Source organism: Vicugna pacos, chromosome 35 (assembly GCF_048564905.1).
Source record: "Vicugna pacos chromosome 35, VicPac4, whole genome shotgun sequence".
NCBI classification, from domain to species: Eukaryota; Metazoa; Chordata; class Mammalia; order Artiodactyla; family Camelidae; genus Vicugna; species Vicugna pacos.
Window position 1 is genome coordinate 12,437,773 of NC_133021.1, and position 21,621 is coordinate 12,459,393.

At 38.9% G+C, this 21,621-nt stretch overlaps 1 protein-coding gene across 2 annotated transcripts in view; it reads right to left on the reverse strand.

Moving 5' to 3' along the window:
• Nucleotides 1-7,669: 7,669 nt before the first annotated feature.
• RAB18 (RAB18, member RAS oncogene family) overlaps nt 7,670-21,621 on the reverse strand; it is a 34,733-nt gene continuing 20,781 nt past the window's right edge. The window contains exons 3-7 of one of the 2 annotated variants that reach the window (XM_006211677.4): nt 17,693-17,754; nt 13,737-13,809; nt 12,400-12,518; nt 12,259-12,325; nt 7,670-9,182 (exon numbers count right to left, since the gene is read on the reverse strand). In XM_006211677.4, the coding sequence (XP_006211739.1) occupies nt 9,007-9,182; nt 12,259-12,325; nt 12,400-12,518; nt 13,737-13,809; nt 17,693-17,754 (497 nt within the window). In that variant the 3' untranslated portion in view covers nt 7,670-9,006. Of the gene's footprint in view, nt 9,249-12,258; nt 12,326-12,399; nt 12,519-13,736; nt 13,810-17,692; nt 17,755-21,621 lie in introns of both variants that reach the window. The other variant, XM_072955283.1, reaches the window with a different exon arrangement.

A 21,621-nucleotide genomic window follows, 5' to 3' on the forward strand; every position in this document is an offset into this window, starting at 1 on the left:
TACGCCACGTTTCGGGGTGGGGAGATTTTTTAAAATGTCAGTTTATAAGTTAATATATAAATATAATAAGGCTCCTGTCAGAATTCCAAAAAACTTCATTTTGTAACTGGATAAACTGATTGCCAAGATGAGTTGTTAAAAAAAAAACAGTGAGGGAGAGAGCTTGATTTATAAATACACTGTAAATCCAGTCACTATGATTCTGGCAGGGGACTACATTTGTGGAACAGAGCAGAGTCTAGAACTTATTCAACTGTGCACCTGTTGACTGAAGAAACACCCGTGATCCACCTAGTGCTCTGGTGTCTTCACTTCCAGCCTCCACCCCATCTCAAGCATCCATGTGTGTTTATAACCACAATGTGCTCCCAAAACTCAATGTCAAGCATCTCTCTGCTAGTTACTATCTTTCCAGCTCACTTACCTTAGTATATCCATTCCAAAATATTTCACCCTAGTGGGAACACCCATCTTTTGGTTCTACTATTTTCATCCCTTAGTTCTACCATTTTTCCCTATCAATAATTTTCTGTTGACCTCACTAATCAAACCCCCCCCAAAAAACAAACAAAAAAAACAATGACTGATCACTTACACGTGAAATCTGAAAAAAAACTCCAACAAACTAGTGAATATAACAAAAAAGATACAGACTCACAGATAAAGAGACCAAACTAGTACTTACCAGTGGGGAGAGGGGACTGGGGGAGAGACAGAAAGCCCCAGGCAGCGTCAGGTGTCGTAGAGGCAGGAGGGAGGGGACCAAACACTGTACACAGGGGAACTTCTGGAATGTCCTTGGTAATAGGAATGTTCCAGATTTTGTGACAGTGGTTACATACGGGTATATATTTATTAAAACCCATCAAAATATAGTCCTCAAGTGGGTGCATTCGTTTACTGTAAAATATGCTTCAATAAAAAATTTTTAAATTGCCTTCAACCTCATCCTCCGCACATACGAAACAACACACGAGGTTATTCACTGTCCATTCACGGGCAACTGGTTGAATAAAGGGTGAAATCCACAACAGAGGGCTTGCAACCATAAAAAAAAAGACTGAGGGAGAGTTCCACTGGCTGATGGTGTATGGAGTTCAGGTCACAGGTAGACGAAACAGTATTCTCAACCAGGCAGCATTCTCAACAAGATTCAAGAGAGTGTGTAGCATGCTACCTTCTGTGTAAGAAAAGGACAGAAGAATATTGCGTAACTTTTGCAAAAAGAAACACAGGAGGGATAAACCAGAACCTAGTGATAATGACTAGGGGGAGGGCATCGAGGTCAGTTGACAGGTTTAGGAACATGACCTCTGATTCAGCACCTTATATGGTATTAACTTTGTTTGTTTTGCTTTGGGTGGGGGGGCATTAGGTTTATTTACTTTAATGGAGGTACTGGGGATTGAACCCAGGACCTTGTGCCTGCTAAGTATGCGCTCTACCATGGAGCTACACCCTGCCCCCTTGGGTATTGACTTTTGAGCCGTGGGAAATTTAATTATTCAAAAGATTAAATAAATTAAAAATGATGAAAACAGTAAACCCTAAAATTATATAAGCAGAAACAAATGAACTTATATCAAATAGGAGAATGCAACCACATAGAAAAAACAATTTATCCAAATAATTTGAACACACGACTGTACATCCATAGCACGTAAACACCTAAGGTCAGAAAGGATGTAAATGAGTTTTGACATCTTCTTAGTGGGTTCATGGTTGGCAGTTCTACTGGTATCATGACTCTGAAATAATCATTTGGTTAGAGTGACGTATTCGTTTTTCTGTTAACGAACAGTGAACTGTGCAACAGGTTAAGTGTAAACAGACATGGCTGTTAACATACATGGTTATGCTGTCTATCCGGCACCGCAGATTTATGAGTATTGTTTAGGGAAAATTTAGATGTCGGCTGTGTTTAACTAAAGAAGGTGGCATTAGCGTGACACATGGGAAAGCAAACATGCATAAAGGAACACGAATCTAAAAATAACAACTGTCTTTCAGCCAGGAGCCTGTACGCCTTCCTGACACAGGTGCAGCCTGACGTGAGGCCGGCTGTCAACATCCGGGGCTTTGCAAGGCAGGGAACCAGGCGGTATTCTCAACAGGTGCCTCATCGGCATTTATCTGCTCTGCTTGGAAATCAATACATCGTTCCTTTCCAGTTCACTGTTCTAGACCACCTTTTTGCCTGTTAAAAAGACCACACAAACTACCCGCGAAAGAAAAATACATATGTACACACATGGAATGAGAAACTACAACCTTAGAAAAATAATTTTTGAGTGAGTATATACAATTCTGGTCCAGAAAAAAATTTAAACCTCAAAAGGAAAAAAAAAGCCACTTTGTTTCCTCTGTGTGAATTATAAAAACTGACTTAAGGAGCAATAGAAAAACTGAGAAGACCAATAACCACAATATGCTAATATAACAGCTAACACTTACTTGAAATGCGCTGTCAGCCTTTACATTCCTCACTTAATGCCTAGAACAACCCTACAGACTGTTGAGACTATTACTGTCCCATTTTTAACATGAAGAAACTGAGACCCAAGAAGGTTAGGTAACGGGCCCAAGATCACACAGCAGTAAAACTGAGCTGGGGTATGAGTTCACTCTGAGTCCCAAGGCCACACTCCTGAACATTATGCTCTACTCACTTCTAGGAAACTTCCAACAAACAGGCAATACCCATTTTTAAAATAAAGTATTCCATCATGTAGAAAAAGAATCTCCTCAGTTTTATGAATCTTGCAAAAAAAAAAAAATGAAGTTAGCAACAACAGAAACAAGGGTCCAGTCTCACTGTTACTACAAATGGGGAACAGTGGAAAGAGGCAGACGCTGGGGCGAGCCTGGCCTATGGGAATCCAGGAAGAGCCCTGGCCCTGGCCCGGGGGGAGCCGCACGTGCCGTGAGCTGCCTCACCCACGGCCGGCGTGTGCAGATCTCAGCAGCGGTTGTGAAATGAACAGTTTCCTCCCAACAGTCTGTCAGGAAACAGATTCAGAATGATATCAGAAACACAACAGATGGCTGCAATTTCCTCCAAACAAATATATATATTAAAATTACAAATTATTTTTTTCTATTTTACCTAGAAAACTAAAGAAACCTTAGTTTAATCCAAAGCACCAAACGGATCAGTCAGTTGGATACAGAGGAAAGTCAATAGCTTCTCCTTATTAGCAACAACTACACAGATTCTAAAAGGAGAAAACCAGTTCTACTCACACTAATGCGAAAAACAAGTTCTCAGGAATAAGTTTTTAAAAAGAAGGTTCAGGACCTATGTAAAGAAAACTATAAACATAAAAAACAGTATACAATCTGAATGGTCAGAAAGACATCCCATTTCCTAATGGCAAATCTTATCATTAAATTATTGGTTTTCTCAGAATTAATGTAGAAATATTTATCATGTGATTCCAACTAGAATCCCAGCTTTTACAAATTGATTAAAATGATTAAAATTTTAGTTAAAAAACTTTTAAGTTATGCAGTATTTCAAACAAATTCAAAACCACTAATTGGGAGAAGACTTCAGCAACAGATATTACTGAGAAAAGATTAGTATCCCCATCACATTTTAGAAAGAACTCCTCTGTTTAAAAAAGGAAACACAAAAAGGAAAAATAGGCAAAGAATATAGTGAAAGACTCATGTAAAAACACCAAACTGAAACAGAGTGAGAAAGGACTTGCCTTATCAGCCACAAACACACTGTAAGCCAGTATCACCAAAAACCTGTTTCTCCAGCCCTCTTGCAGCAGTCTTTTGAAACTCACTAAGCCCTTCTAAGAATGTTTCTTTAAAGCAAAACTGAAAGACACGGGATTAAAGAAAACCAATTACAATGAAATTCACAACCTTCCAAGGTGAAGAAGGCCTAAGTCAATTCCAGTACTTACAGGAATTTCATCTAGGGCAAAAGTGTTATTTTAGCCCAGTGGGGAAAAGAACATTTATTCAATATGCAGTTCTGGCCCAACTGGCCACCCTATGAAGGACAAGATGGCTCTCTACCTTGCGTCATAAGCAAAAGTGAATTCCAAGTTATTAAGGATTTAAAAGAAAAAATAAAACAAAAATCTCAGGAGAGGTTAAGGGTGCTGTTATGTACAGTTGAAGAGCTGAGGAAGCCAAAAGGTATGAAATATTTTTAAATGAGTTATAAAAAAAACACAGCATAAACAAACTGAACAACAAACATCGGGTTAGAAACAAATGCTTGAAACATACGTATATAGGTTATTATCCATACCATACAAAAAGCTCATGTAACATAATAAAACCAGGAAAAAACTGAACAGAAAAGCTGGCAAAAGATATGAATAATCATTTCAAAAAAGGGAAACTCCAAACAGCCTATAAACATGAAAAATGCTCTGCAGAAAACGCAAACTAAAGTAAGCGAACACCTTATAAACATCAAAGTGGCAAAAATCTGAGAACACATCCTGCTGCTGACGGAGAATGCCAGGGGAAAACCGACACCCTCACATATTGCTAGTAGACTTGCAAATTGTTATATAGACTTTCCTATTAAACCAAAATAGAAACAAACAAACAAAAACCCATGAGACCCTATAAAATAAGGAGTCCTTAAAATTACATCTACAAAATTAGCTCATTGATATGTATGTTTCTCCACAAAGAAATACATGAAAGTAACCTCACTAAAATATTAACAGTCATGTAAGAATAATGGCTTTTCAAGTGACAGTCATCAGCATATCAAACTCAACGTACAAACAGCCCCTACAAGACCATAGACAGAACACATGTGGTTACAAGGAAAGATCCAACTTGAACTGGCTTAAACAAAAATGGAATTTACTGGCTCACAGAAATGCAAAGTCCAGAAATAGCACCAACTTCAGGTCCAGTTTGATCCAGAGGCTCCAGATGGCATCAAGGCTTCAACTTAAGACTCCTTTTCATTTTCTTGGTACTGCCTCAGACTGGCTCCTTTAAATTAGAAAAACTGGCCGCAGCAAGTTCAGAGCACGAATCCTCACACCACACTATCTCCAAGAAAGTGTCTTCTCCCGCAGCTCCTAAGGAAGCCTCAGTAAACATCCTGTAACTAAGTAGCCTGACGTGGGCCAGGTGCCCATCCCCAAGCCGTTGACTACGGGGAGTTGCGGGGAGTGGCATGGGTTAATAATAACCAGGCCAGCTCTAGAGCTGAGGGTGTGACAATCCCATCCAAACTGCATGTGTGGTGATGGGGGACAGGTGTCCAAAGAAAAAACGCGCAGCACTGTGAGAAAAGAAAGTGGATGTGGATAGGCAACCACAACACACGTCAGCAAGGAATAAAAAAATAATATAAATATCCAATAAAATATTAAAAATGCTCAACCCCACTAGTCATCAAAGAAATACAAATAAAATCCCATAACTTGTTATCAGGTTAATATAAAAAGAAAAAGAAAAACTCTGTGTGAGAGAGATGGTGAGGGGGAAGGACTGAGAGCAGAAGCTCGCACTAATGGAAACACGTGACAAAAGAGCTGGAACTAAGACGCACGGAAGCAAACTTACACCATAGTCAGAAACATTACTGATTCCTAAATATGGAGGAAAAAAAAACCAACCCAGCAACAAATAGTAAAATTTAAAGCCCTAAAATGTAACAAAAGTTGTCTACATTATTTTCTCTCCAACCTGATCGAGGTTCCCAAATAAGAATCCTGAGTAAATCATTCCTTTGCTCCAAGTCTTGACTTTGCCTATTTCTTTCTGTTCTCTTCTTTCAACATTTCTAGACAAAATCCAGCATGAAGTCTATAGTTGACACCCGTCAGCACAGCTGGGGTCAGAACTAGCATAATATCTTATAAAAGTGATTAAATGCTTTGACTCCTATGTCTACAAGGGAAGATACATGAAGCACAAACTCTTCCTAGGAATGGCTGGTGGACCCCAAGATAGAGAAGCGTAATGCTTGAATACGGAGAAGACCTACTGTCTACAGTTCCTAGAGGATTATCCCAGTTCACCTGAAAATCAGTTAGGAAAAAATACACACTAACCTGTATTTATAGATCTTACAGATCCAAGGTAGGTGTGTGCCATCCCACAGGGAGAGTCAGTCGTGGCACAGGGAGTCTCTTAGGACCTACGGAGCCAGTCCCACACTTAGAACAGAATCATGGCTACTTCCTGAGTGTGCAAACTATAATGAACCAAAAATTAACTCCAATCCGACTGCATTCAATTAGCAAGCCAACGTCAGGTGTGATTCTGTAGATGGCAACTGAGTTCTCTGAATGCAAACATCCCCTAGATTTCAATTTTGAGAAAAAGGCTGTTTCCAGATTTAATATATTTTCTCATGTCCAATTACGAACAGGAAATTAAGGTGCCCTAAGTCCCCTGACTTTGTATCTTTTCTAAGTCAAGGATTTTCATTCCACCGTGAGAAAACAGAAGTAAGAGACCACCTACTCCACCACCTTAACTTTTAGGTCAAATGACTTACATGGCTGGTTTACATCAGTGGGATTGACTCTATAACCAAAACACCTGAAATAACTTACAGGTTGTAAATGCCTGTTACACAGAACAAAGAATGACACGCGGGCCATACTAAAGCAAAAAGCTGGCAGCTAGCCACAGAAAGGGAGCGGTGGTTAAGAGCGTGGACGCGGGAGTGAAAACGCCTTGACATCACCGATCAGCTTTGTGAACCTTGGGAAGTTACTTAACGTATCTGTTTCATTCATCTCATCTTTAAAACGGGCATAACTGCAGCACCAACCAACCTCTTCAGGTGCTGTGAGGTTGAACGAGGTGATCCAGCACTTGGAACAGCACCTGACACCAGGAGAGCTTCCAATAAATGTCAGCTATTAATATAACCTGAGCAGTTATTTGTGTGATTTAGGTCTATGTCAGTAGTTCTAGAACTCAAAATACTATATTCTAATTGCTCTCATTTGCACTATCCTTAAAAGGCACTTTAAAAACGACTTCAAATGATTGGAGAAACAGAGAAATGACAAAATTCTGTTACTTAAGTGACTAATTTTAGGTATCACTATTACTGCGCTTAAGAAACCTATGCTGTGAAATAAGCTTGTAACAACAGTAACAGAATAGTTAACAGAATCTGAATATTACACTCAGGAGTTCCTCAGCTGATGAGAGTAGTAGGGAAATGTATAACACTTCCTGCACAAATGCATCTAGGGAAAGCAGGCTATATTTATTCAAAAACTGTAAAAAGTTACAATATAAATCTATCAAACAAAATTGGTTTTTAAAAGTTAAATGACTCATAAGTATCCAAATTCTGATCAAATCAAGACAATCCAATGCACAGAAAGATTATTATATAACTCAAGGAGCAAAGAGCAATAAACAGAAATGTCTTGTCAATATAGAAACTACACAAATGTGTACATAAATATACAAATCTACAGTTTTAATGTAACAACAAATCGTAAGTACATGTGTTAGCTATCTTTCTCCAACATTAAAGTATATATGTTTAACAGTTAAACATACATAATGTATTAAACCTTTAATCACATGTAACATAGTCTAACAAGTGTGAAGCATGTAGAATGTGAGGTTTTCTCATATGAAGATGTACATTTCAGAAAGAACCCAACTTGAAGTAACTCAATTATCACACGTATTGCAAAGGTGACTCACAAAAATGTTTATCATTTGCAATTGTATACAGAGAACAAACTGCCCAGAAATGAGTATTTCTTATTAATCTTACTGATGGGTATTAAGAGTGATCTGCCTGAAAGGACAAATTACTTATCTGGGGGTTTAAAAGAGCAGAGATCAGTGTAAATTAAATAACATACGAATGAAAAAAAATCTACAATATACAATAGCAAGAGGTTAGAAAACTGAATGCTGTGGAAAAGGTTTATTAGTCTGTACAAGTTGGTTTTGATAATCTGTTGACTGCTCGTTACAGTGAGTTGCCAAGATTTCCATTACAACAGTACTTTCCCACAGAGTGAAAATCTGAAGCAATATGCCTTTCTCAAATTACAGTTTAGTGTTTTTACCCCCAACCCTCAAAATGCAGAAATACGTTTATGAATATCAACTAGCCATTTACGGAAGTCACAGGACACAGACATTCATTAACATTATACAAGCTACCACCGAGGTACCTGGACAAACCCCACCAACGTTCACAGGAAAAGGCGTTGGTTTTTAAAGTGTTAAGTACTACATGAATTACATAAAACACACTATTGCTGTCCTTCCAAAACCGAAATGGGAGGAGACCTTATTGCCATTCTGCCAAATACCACGTAAATGGAAATCCCGCAACAATGGTCATGAAGCCCACGTACAAATCACAGAATTAAAACACCAGTTAAGCAACTGAGCTACTCAATGAAGTAAATTTAAAGTAAGACCAAGCTTCTTTAACATATAAATGCGGTTTTAGAAGCATCATCAGAACAGAGATTTAATTATAAATTGGACTGGACTGCGACCTATCAAGAGAATCTTGCTCACAACTAGAAGAGACCCTTTAGCAAGCGTCCTAGAGAAGCTGTAGAAGCATGCTCTTTGCTATTCCTGAAGGGAAACCGGCCAGGCTTGGCGACATCTGCTTATCTCCCAGTGGGCCTGGGAGTGCTGTGTACCGATTCGTCAGTAACTGACAGGAGGACTGAAGCGAAAAGGAGGCCAAGAGTAGACCTTGGACCAACATACACTAGATAGGTGGGTTTTTTAAATCACATGATGAATGTAAATCATAAAATCAAATGTACTTATAAAGGTACACCTATCTTATGCTACATAAAAAACTGCAGACTGTGCATGCCGTACCGTAACGTGTTACCTGGGAAAGTCGGTGAGTGGGATTTCTCGCAAGTATTTACTGCCATGATACAAAACAAGTATGTGCAAACCGCAAGGTCCCTAGAATAGCAGTTACAGAGTTTATGTACAGAAAGATGTCACTATCCGATCAAATATGCAAGAGATGGCACTTCCCAGAGTTTATAACACAGAGCAGTAGCCGCCGCAGGCCCCACCTCCTTGGCCTTCTTCCCTGTGTGTCAGCTTCATCCCCTTGTTCTGGTTCTCACTTTCCCACAGTCCAGGCGTTTGAATGATCTTTTCAACAAGTTCCTCAAAAGCACACTGTACACCGTCACAGGTTTTCGCACTTGCCTCTGAAATTCAAGCACAGTTGTGGGAGTGCATTCTCTTCTGGTCATATCCTAGGGTTTTCCAGGAAACTATTACGGCAGAAGTATCAGTCAACAATATATAAGGAGCCAAATTTCTCCCCACAGGTTTAATGTTAGTGAATTACCCACAACTCTCAAAGTTGAGCTCTTTAAATTCTATCCATAAGACTAGTGGTATACAAGCCCCAGATTTTGTGATAGAATTGTAAATTTTAAAACCTTACTCAAATATTGTGCCAAAGTTCTTTCCTTAATTTTTCGTTTAGTTCTTACAATTAGCCCCCGAAGGAAATATTATTCCCATTTTAGAACAAGGAAATTTAGGCTCCAAGTTAAACCAATTAATCTGGTTGTTCTGTGCCTGCAACCAAGCAGCTACAGGTGGTTGGACAAATGATACACAACCATCACCACTGGTGTCATTTAAATTCTTGCTCAGGAAACTTCTGTGGACACACAGCCCTGCTCCCCCACCCTACATTCCTACTGACTACCTTTCTCCCCGTCTGAGATGGCTATTTTATGCCTTCATCCTGAAGTTCCTCTTACTCAACTGATGGTCTTCCTCTACACTAAGAACAGAAACAATCTGACAAGAACTATGGATCATACCTCTCATAGACTTACCAACCCACTCGCACCTTTATCTGCAGGCTCTGCCTTCACTCCTGTTGCAATGGGAAAACCATCCCGGTTGCTGTCTGAGGCCCCCTACCCTTTGTCTAGTTCCTGAGATCCCATCCCTTCTCATTCACTGAAGGATCATGTGCCCTCTTTATTGGATTATAACAATCAGCTTAAAAGCCCACCAAAATTATTGTCCATCTTATTAAGCAACTACTCACCCACCCAAACCAACCAACGAACTTGCCTTCCAGCACACATACCCTGCTTAGGAGCCACCCAGTTTCTTCACCCTCCTTCCAAAGCAAAACTGTCATAAAGAGTGAACTATACAAGTTGTTTCCATTTTATCTCAAATTTTTTCTTCAGCCTACTCTATTCCCCACCATTCCATGGAAACTGATTTTTTTTAAGACTACCAACACCCTCCCAGTTGTCAAATCCAACGTCCTCATCTTATCTGACATCCTGCAGCATTTGATACAGCTGATCATTTTCTTTGTTCACTTGGCTTCCAGGACACTGAACACTTCTGGGTAGTCCCCTCACTGGCATGTCACTCGCAGCCTTACTTGCTGGCACCTCCTCTTTCTGCTGATGTCTAATTGCTGGAGTAGCCTGGGGTTCAGTCTTCAGCTCTTGTCTTCCAGGTCTTCCTGTAGGGATCGCCCCAATCCCATGGCTTTAAACGCCACCTAAGTGCCAATGGCCAGCATGGCCACTGGCTGTCTGAAACACACTTTGTTCCTGATTCCCTCCTTCCCGACCCACACCTGCTCCTGTCTCAGTCTTCCCCAGCCCAGCCAGGGCAGTGCAGTCCGAGCTGCTCAAGCCAGAGACTCCAAGTTACCTGTGCTCCCTTTCCTTACCCTCCCCCTCAGTCTGTCAGCACAGCCATCCAAGGATCTCCAGGATCGTCCAACTTCCTCCACCCACTACTGCCACCATGGTCAATGCCACCAGCAGCATTCACCGGGGCCACTGTAAGATAAACTAGCCTCTTGCTTCTGCTTCCCTTGGTCTGTTTTCTACACAACTGAGTCTTTTAAAAGACTTTTTAAAGTACTCCCTTACTTTCCACAACATTTGGGATAAAATTCGCTTCTTAATCCTAAAAGGTCCAACATGACTTTTTAAAATCTCCTCTCCCATCATCACTATCCTCCTCCCCACACACACTATGCTCCAGCCCACAGGCTTTCTTCCTCTTTCTTAAACACACTAGACTGGTTCCTACCTCAGGAAATATCCGCTATTCTCTCAGCCTCAGACGCTGTCCCTTAGACCTTTGTGATGGATTCTTGCTCAAACGGCACTCTCTCAAAGAACTTTTACTTACCACCCTGGTCATTTCCTCTCCCCTTACAATGCTTTATTTCCATCATGGTACTACTTACTTACATAAGTCTGCTTCCCATTCTGGTATGTAAACTCCATGAGGGCAAGGAGCTGGGCCACTTTGTTCACTGTTACATCCACAGTGTTGAACAGATATTAATTGAACAAACTGACATAAAACATGAAGGACACCCAGCAAGTAAGTGGCAGAAGGACTACTCAGTTCCTGTCTAACCTTCCCTGTGCCTTCCATTTACACCACTCCCCTTCTGTCTAATGTGATGCTCTCTCACTTCCATTTCCTGATTCCCAATAGGTTCCAACACAGGAGAGCTAACTCAGTAAGTCCTAAAGCGGGCTTCATATCAGAATCAACCAGGGTGTTTTTTATAAACTGCCTTCTAGGCCCTGTTTCAGACCTGTGATAAGGCCCAGGGACCTGTCATTTTTAAAAGCTCCCTGGTGATGTAGCTAGTCCACTTTGCAAGATAAGGGGTCAACAAACTTCCTCTGGAAAGGACTAGAGGGTATATAGTTTAGACTCTGATGCCATATGGTTTCCCCTGCAGTGACTGAACTCTGCCACAAAGCACAGAAAGAGCCACAGGCGATGCGTAGCTGACGGGGCATGCCGTGTTCCCGGACAAGCAGTGGGGCCCGCCCCAGCTCTACCGTGCTTCTCAAATATTAACATGCATCCAAATCACATGGACGTCATGTTGAAATGCAGACTCTAACTCAGAAAATCTGGGTTAGGGCCTGGAATGAAACATTTCCAACAAGCTCTCAGAGGGTGCCACTGCCCTGAGCACATGGACCAGTTTACACTTCAGCCTGGGCGCCTGGCTTTACTGAGGGCCATTCAATCCCGAGAGGAATGATTCGACTGTGTTCTGTATGAATTCACATAATGTGATTCTATTTTTTTTTTTTTGCAGAAGAAAATATAAGGAACCAGGTTCTACAGTTACTTTTACAGCATAAGACATCATAAACTAAATACATACAATGTACGGTTCGTAAGGAGAAGAATGTAATAGAAACTCCATTTCAAACTCTACATTATTAATGAAAGGATAAATATTCACACACCTACCTATAAATAACATGGAATGCTTTCGTGCAAATTTCAGGCCTTCATTTCTATCAACTTCACGATTTTCCTAAAACATAAATGCAAAGATCAAGAAAAGCTACCAAAATATAGAGCCAAAATGCTAAGTGTCTGACTTCTTACCTTATCGATTTTATTTCCAACTAGCATGTTTACTATGTCGTTTCTCGTGCAGTATGTTTCCAATTCATTTAACCAATTATCCAGTTTAACAAAGGTGTCTCTTCTTGTGACATCATACACTGAAATAAAAAGTCATTTATTAAATGAATATTAAAAGTAAGAAACAATGACATTATATTTCTGATATATAACTAGGAACTAATTAACTAAGTGATATATAACTAGGAACTAACTAACTTGCCTATACAGGCAAGTCTGTTTTTTAAGCTTTCAATGCTTAAAAATCAGTGTCTACTGATTCAGATGGAAGATACAAGTGTATTAAAAAAATACATTTACATAAACACACACTTCAACTGAATTAACACACACTGTGAAAGAAACGAAATTATATCCTGCGTGAAAACTGAAAATTAATTTAAACAAAACAACAGCTGCCCCCATTCATAATAACAACAAAGAAAAGGTGTGTCTAAAACCCAAAAGGTGTTTAGATTCAAATGTCTCAAAATACTAAAAAAAAATTTTTACATGAATTGAAAATCTACGATCCTGTTCATTTCTTTCTATCTGTTTCTTACAAGGACCAGAATTTTAAATTTGAAAAAATATGTAAAGAGAGTGGGGGAATCCTGATTGTCTTCCTCTGTCTTCACTTTCACCTGGTGTCATTCTGCATTATACTAAATAAAAAGCTTATTAATTTAAAGTGTTTTCTAAACTTAGATCCTGAATCAAAACCATAAAGAGTCACTGCCAAACCAAAGCCTCACAAGTCATGATATAGAAAGAGATTTCTCCCTTCAACTGATCAATATTCAGTTTCCCGGGAATATTGAGAACAAGCACTTTGCCATAAATTATACTGAGAACCCACATGTGGTTTTTAAGTTCTGTGTGATTGTAAGTCAACAGTATTAAGTGCTTTGTGTTACTTTTTCAGGACTAATAAAACAGATCCCACTAAACAACCAATACTCTTCTACCTGTATGAGTGGCAATGAGTATGAATGAGCTCCTAATTGAAGATCGGCTTTGGATACCAGACCAACGGCAAGACTAGTCCGTGTTACGTCATCAGCAACATGTGCTTTTAAATCAAATAAATTATAGTCTGATCTTTATTTTCCAATTGCTAGACAAAGGGCTGGAACAAAATTTTAAGCTTAAATACTCATTAATATTACATGAAGTTAACGCAACTTCAAGTCACATAAAAAGCAGCACTAAAGAAAAGTGAAACAAAAACTTAATTGACCTTCACAAACAAGGAAAGTCAGAAATTCCAGTAATAAAACAACAATATTTTTAAACAGTATATTAAAGTAAGACCTTACCCAATATAACACCCTGTGCCCCTCTATAATAGCTGGGAGTTAATGTTCTGAACCTTTCTTGACCAGCAGTATCCTAAAAATGACAATCAATTATTAAACAAAACAAAGTATAAATAATAGACTTTAACATACTAAGAGAAGAACGCTGAACAGCATTATTAAAGTAGCAATGCACAAACTCATTTATAAACTTAAAATTTAAATGTGTTCTTTTACTGTTAGTGTTACATAAAAATTAAATTAATAGATACTGCATCAGCTATAGAAAAATGCAGCAAAGTATATAGGTTTTCTACCATTTTGGGTTTAAGATTTTTATCACACATGAAACCCATTTCACTGAAAGCAATGATTCTCAACTCTGGTTGTACAAATAAAATTTCCTGGGAATTGAAGAACACCGAAGCCTAGATCCAGCTCCCAAAGATGCTGATTTCAGTGTTCTAGGCTATGACAGAAGTTTTATAAATCTTCCCAGGTGATTCTAACATACAATCAAGGTTGAAAACCAGTGATTTAAAGAGAATTACAGGGCTGTTTCTTATTTTAGGTAAGCAGTTTTTAGGTTGTACTTTTTAAAATGTTTTCTAAGTATCTTCTTTCAGGAAAACGCAAAAAAACCAAATAACTCCTTATTCCACGTTTCTGATTCACATCAGGAGTAATGAATGTAAGAGGTACACTCGTAGGAAATGTGAATTTCCCAAGGAAGGAACCCTATCTGCTTAATCACCAGTTTAATTCCTCAGCCTCCAGCAATTCTTGCCTTAGATAGGTGCTCAACTTTTGTTGAAAAGAATAAATGAATCAACAAGTCTCCTCTGGGCCTGGTTCCTTCTGTCTTCTTTCTACCATCCTTGGACTGTGCCTTCAAGGTACCTAAGATTATGCAAAGCAGCAGTTTGCGAACTGCTGCCTCAGCCCACCATCTGTTTCATCATCTATGTTTTCACTAACTAAAGTTTTCCTGATTCCCTTATGTACTGCCATGCGGCCTGCCTTAGGGCTGGACTAAGTATCTACTATCCAGCCTTTTAATAAAAAGTTCACAGTCTGCTAATGCAAAATAAGCTGAAGAAAAGTGAAGGCGTGTATCAAACGTCAACTTAACTGCCAGGTCCACAGCTATAAATGTGAGTGTTGTTATGGGGCAGGCAGAAGCTCAGCTGGATCAGGATTTATAAATATAAAATTTTTATCTATAAATAGTCAGAAGTTAGGTTCTTGCTTGTTTGTTTTTAAAGCAGGAATTTGCAGTAAGTGTTAACAACATCTTTGTAATAAAAAGAATCAGAGCTTCTATCTCTGGTTTTATCTTCTGACAGGAGAAGACAGAAATGGACAAAGGGCTGGGAAGTACCCAGAAAGTCTCATTAACCATGCGGGGAGTTGACATGAGGGAAACACGCAGAGAAAAACAGCCTGAGAGGCAGCAGGTAGATAGTGACGTGAACGCAGCACCCTCAGGGGCAGAGGGGCGGGGCTGTGCTTGCCTGTCATTCTACTCAAATGATTCTAGGAGGAACTTGCAGGTGGGAGAGGAGCTGATTTTACGTATATTAATAAAACCACAGAAGAATGAGAAAAAACAACAGATGCATATATTTCTAACACTGAGTGAGAAGGCCTTCCCCACTAGGACGTGACACCCAGATGCATGAACAGCTCATCTAATCACACAAACACCGAAACCGTGGTATGGCCCAACACACACACACTCATCCTAAACAATATGTGAAAGTAAACGACAAACTTGGGGGGGGGGAGATATGTAGCATATAACAGTATTACACATACACAGTACAATCAACATGGATTCATCTTAAGATTCTCAAGACAAGTGACAGAGTGGAAAAATGTGGAATATGACAAAAAACTAGTATTTTTATTATACAAAGATGTTAATCATGAAAAAGATGAACTCTAATGTAAAAATGGCAAAGCATATAAAAGAAAATTCATTAAAAGTATAATCAATAAATAAGAGAAAAACTCGATAATCAAAAGAAATGCACATACATATAAGTGCAAAATTATTACTCAGGCAAAAATGAGAAAGATTAACACCGTATAGTACAGAAGGCCTTTTTCTTATACCCCAATGCTAAATCTTCACATTCTCTGAGCCAATGATTTCACTTCTAAGCACACGTTGCAAAGTCACTGGACAAGTACACACAGATTTTGTATAAATCAGGATGCTCACCAGAGCACTGCTGTTCTTTGTGAAAAACTATTAACAATGCAAATATCTTTCACTATGGGTTGACTAAGTTACAGTCCAGCCAGGTGGTCATTTAAATTGATGTGCCTCTATGTGCACTGACACAGAACAATGAATACAGCATGTGCTGGGGGGAAAGGGGGGCAAGCGACAAGCAGGTGAAAAAGTATATAATCCATTCTTGTAGAAAACTGCATATAAACGTATGTTTAACAATATGCATGTGTCTAAGATATTTTTGAGGGTGTTCACTAAAATGTAGACATTGGTTAAAAATGAACTTTCTTCCCTATTAATTTTATAATGCTTCAATTACCCTTTTCAGAATGAGCCTGTATTATCCTACTGTCAGGAGGAAACTCTCTTATTTAAAAAACATTTATAGGTCTATGATAAAAATGTTACTTCAATAATGCCTGACAGCCTTTTTATTGGGCAGGAACTAGAAAGTAAATTAAAAACAAACAAACAAAAAAATCTCTTGTGCAAAAGTAAGACCTCATGGTAACCATCAAGTCTCAGTCCTACTCTGAATTACGTATTTCACAAGGCAATAAATCAAGCACAAAAAGCACATGGAAAATCAGGCCCCACTTTACTACAAAAAGAAGCCGGCATTCTTAAACTTCAATATATTTTATTATGGTCTAGTCCAACATTTTTCAAATCGTTTTCTGTTACACATTACTGTTCTGACTGGTATTAAATATATTTTGGGGAAGGGGCAAATAGTCAACCAATCATGTAAAGTATTGTATATTAGAAAAAGATTAACAGGAAAAACATAAGGCACACACAGTTACTTGTTATTTGAAATAAAATGTGTGTTAGAAACAGTATGCCATTCAGAGCATGCCATCAACATGAGTAAGATCATACGTGCAAGAACACTTGCTGTTTCAACCTGGAACTGATACCCAGACAGCATCTGCTATTGAACTGCCACACTGCATCATCACAATCTGATGACTGTTGACCAGTTCTAATATTATCATATGTTACAAAAATAAATTTATGGTATATGTGGGAATTAGATACATGAGTATATTTTTATAAATTATATATGCAATATATCTAATATCTAGCAATCATATTTAGACATAGGAGGGAAGGAAGGAGAGACGGGGAACACGGCAGACTGACACACACTGAGCATCCTGGATGTTTTATAGCTAAGGCTGCCTTATTCAGCACTACCAGGAAGAGGTCGAGTTAGCAATGAATGTGGATCAGAATGGGCTGGGTGTATAGGCAAATGAAAAGAAGCCTAAGACTGGGCATCAGTATTTTTTTAAAAGTCCAAAGCTGGCCAATTCAGATTTTATAAATATTTATACTAACAAAGATGAAAAGTAATTTTTTAAAGTATCACTTCATCCCCCTTCTCCCCGGTAACTGCCTTTAGTGTTAGTTCAGTCTAGGCTCTTTTTAAAACTTGAAAGCAACACATTCAATCACAATGATTCTCTCTGGCAAACAAGATGATCTTTTTTAATATTCTGTTCTGTTCTCAAATACTCTGAAGGGATTATATATTTTAAATTTTTAAGTAAAAGTGTCTGCCTGATTACAGATTAACTATTTATTATTTAGCCTTTAATCAACATTAAATCTCCCAACTTATTTAACACAAATTGCTCATTCACCTCTAGAACACTATACACAACAATTTCTGCTTCTTCAAAAAGTACAAGTTTAATATTTATGCAGTATACATTTTAAAAATTCTTACCCATATTGCAAGTTTAGCCTTATTTCCATCCACTGAAATTGTTTTCACCTTAAAGTCAACACCTTGAAAAGATAAAAATTCTTGTAAGAATTCCAGTAAAACATACTTTTAAAATTAATTACCAAGAAAACCAGGAAATAGAAAAGCCACTTTATCAAATGCCCAAATTCACACCCAAATTCTTAGTTATGAACATGAAGATAAAAGAAATAGTGTCACTGAAGTTAAGCAGCTTAGAATTTAATCAGGAAGAATGAAAACCAAATGCCTGTAGAATTCAACATCCACCTACCTGGACGTCCTGAAAAAATAAAAATTTTATTGAAAAAAAAATGAAATTCAGTGTAAGGTGGTGATTGACTCTGCACATTAAGAGCCAAGAGCCGGAACTCATGGTGCTGATGCAGAGAAGACGGCTGCCTGGGGACTGGCGGCCGGGGCGGTTTTCCGGGGCTCCCCAAGCATCCACACATAGTTATTAAGGGTGTTGTTCACAGCCGGCCAACACCCACAGATTCTGATGATGGGCAGCTTGAGAGGACTGGAAAAATGACAAAAGTGCCACTCACCCCTTGTCTTATGAATTATTTGTTTTTGTTTTTATCCTGAAAAAAACAGTATTCGTTTCCTATAAACTCATCGATAATCATCTGCTAATGCACAACTGCAAAAAGAGAATTTACACACAAAAACATTTGTGCCCAATCCTCTAAGGATCTTCATAAGCGAAAGAGGAGCACTCAAAGCACAGTAGAAACCGGTAAGCACGGGTTTACGTAAAGGGAAGACGAGTTCCGTAAAAAGCACATAAGGTTTTACGACAGCAGCCCCTCAACCCCCAAAACTTCTCCCTTTCCAGGAAAAGGAGTTGACACGTGCCATCTGGCTTAAATGAACAGTAACTACTCGCATGTCGTAGAAGAGTATCAAAAATAATGTGCAGTCTACCCCACTGGCCAGAGGGAAAACATTAGCTCAAGAAGCCTGGGAAAAAACTTTCAAAAGATCTTATTAGCTTGTCACAATTAATTCAGAACAGCCACAACTAAGATGAACAGCACCCTCATATACTAAACGCTTCCTAGAACACCTGTCACCAATATGAAAATACATTAGTAAATCTTGGATGATTTCTGGTGATCCATTACACACACAAATTAGATAACAAAAATTCATTTCAAAATGTGAATTATGCCAGGTCTTTCTGTATGCCAAAGATTAAAAAAAAAAGTTTCGTGTTTCGAGCTAAGAAGTTGATAAAGTCACACCTAGAATGGCAGGCAACCATTAGTTAAAGGACAGTGCCAATTACAATGTTCAAGGAAAACCTCAGTGTCAAGTTTCTTTGCAGTGAAGCAAACAAGCAATTCAATATATTAAATAATCTAGACCTGTATTCACCAGGTCTGGATACAGAAATATGCCACACCATCTATATAAAAAATACGAAATTATTTTGCATTTCATTCATATTGCTTAAAAAAACTTGAAAAAATGGGGACGAGGTGAACGGCTCTGAGTTGGTTCAGGCACTAAATGAAGGCCATTGGTAGACATAACATAGTGACAGCCTGTCATCCAGACGCCACAGTTAAATTCTCAAGAGTCTTCAGAGAAAATATAAAGAATTTTTCTTTCTTAAACTCTTTAGGCAACATGCTCAAGGGCAGACCGGCCTTTCTGCTAGCTACCAGTTCATCAGTCTGCCCGTGAATAGAAACTCACTGTTCCCAGAAATTCTGTGTCCTCCTCCCCTCCCCCGGTCTTCTCTCTCTTTTGTAACATCCTGTTTCTGGGTATGCTTCTTGGCAGTCTAATGAGCATCTCTGTCATATGTATAATTTGCATGTCAATAACTGTTTCCAAGTACTCACTCTTCTGACAGTTGAGATCTGAAAGCTACACGCAACAGCCTTGGGAAACACTGCCCCTGGATTCAAGAGACACAGGGGATCTGAAAGGGCACCTCTTCTGGACCCAGACACCCCTCAGTTCCCATTCTCCTTCCCCTGGCTCCTCTGATGAATCCCATGGACAGTGAGCTCTTTAGCTCCCAGATGCTCGATCTGCTTCATCAAGCCTGGTTCTTCTGTTTTGCAAGTGGCTGTTAATTTGCCTTTATGGTGGCAGCAGTGGGAATCTTGGTAAATTTGATCTTGCCAACTTCTCACGAGGTTTGACTAAATTATCTTTTCAACCTCCTCACGTGGATGACAAGGAGCTCATAAAAGAAGCAGAATGTCTAGATAAAACACTCCTGTGTTTCTCCTCTGCTCTACTATAAAACTGAACACTTCTGTGACCCAATATGTAGGGTTTTCCCCACAACAACCAATTCTTTGACTCTCCAGGGACACCAGCTGGGCGTCCTACAACTGGCACCATCCACCTCAAATTAGAGACAGATCCCACAGGTAAGGGCTCAGTCCCACAAGGCTGCCCCTCCGGCCCCACTTTGGATGCCAATCTCAAGTGCAGGTTGTTATCTGTGCTTCTGGCCAACTGACTACAAATGAGAGGTTCCCACAATCCCCTCCCTCAATTTGATTAATTTGTGGCAGTAGCCTACAGAACTAAGGAGAACAATTTACTTACTAGATTATCATTTTATTAGAAAAGGACACAACCCAAGGACAGCCAGATGGAAGAGATATACAGGGCAAGGTATGGGGAAGGGACCCAGAGCTTCTGTGCCCTCTCCAAGCATCCACCCTCCCAGTACCTCTCTGTGCTCACCAACGTGGAACCCTTTGAATCTCGGTTTAGGATTTTTAAGGAGGTTCCTTATGTATATAATGACTGATTAAATCACTTGCCTTTAGTGATTAAACAAAATCTCCAGCCCTCTCGGGAGGTATGAAAGGGCTGAAACTTCCAAACCTTGATACATGGCTGGTTCCCCTGGCAACCAGATTCTACGCTAAGGGCTTTGCAGAAGTCATGTCGTTAACATAAACTCAGGTGTAACTGAAAAAGGCTTGCTATGAAAAATAAAAGACAGTTCTTTTCTCTTATCACTTAAGAAAATCCAAGGGTTTTAGGAGCTCTATGCCAGGAACCAAATATATATATTTCTTATTATAAATCACAATATCTGACAGAACTGTCATTTCAGCTTTTCTCTACTTGTTCATTTGGGCCTGCATTTTTAATACAATAGTCAATTCTGTTCCTTTGCAGGAATCTTTTTTAGGCCCACTTGCCTATCTTAGTTAAAACTAGATCATACAATCAGTAAAACCTTTGAAACAAGAAGTGAGGCATGAAAATTTATCAGATAACAACTGCACCATAAAGAGACACATGTGAATGAGAAACCAGGACCTATCAATGGAATCACCTGCCTTACTGAAAGAATAAAAAGCAGTCAACAGAAACCAACTCAGAACTGATACAGATGTTACAACTAGCATATTAAAAACAAGGATATTAGAAACAATTATAACTGTACACCACATGTTCAAAAAGTTATGTAGACATGCAAAGGATTTTTTTAAAAACTCCATATCAAGTATGTAGATATGAAAATGACAATGTTTCAGACTTTAAAATACACAGAATGGGATTAACATCAGATTAGACAATGCACAAGAAAATGTAAGTAAATATGAAGAAATAGCAACAGAAACTATTCAAAAACAAAGACAGAGTAATTAATGTGGGATAACTTCAAGTGGTCTAATAGGCAAGCAAAAAAGAAAAAAAGGACAAAAGATATATCTGAAAAAAAAAATGGCCCCAAATTTTTCAAATTAAAAGTATAACCCACAGATCAAAAAAGCTCAATAAACCCCAGTCACAAACATGAAGAAAACTGCAGTAAGGAACACCATCATCAAATTGCTCAAAGGAAAATTAGGAAGAATTTTGAATGAAAAGAAAAACACAACATATCAGAATCTGTGCACTGTCACTGCAGCAACATTTGC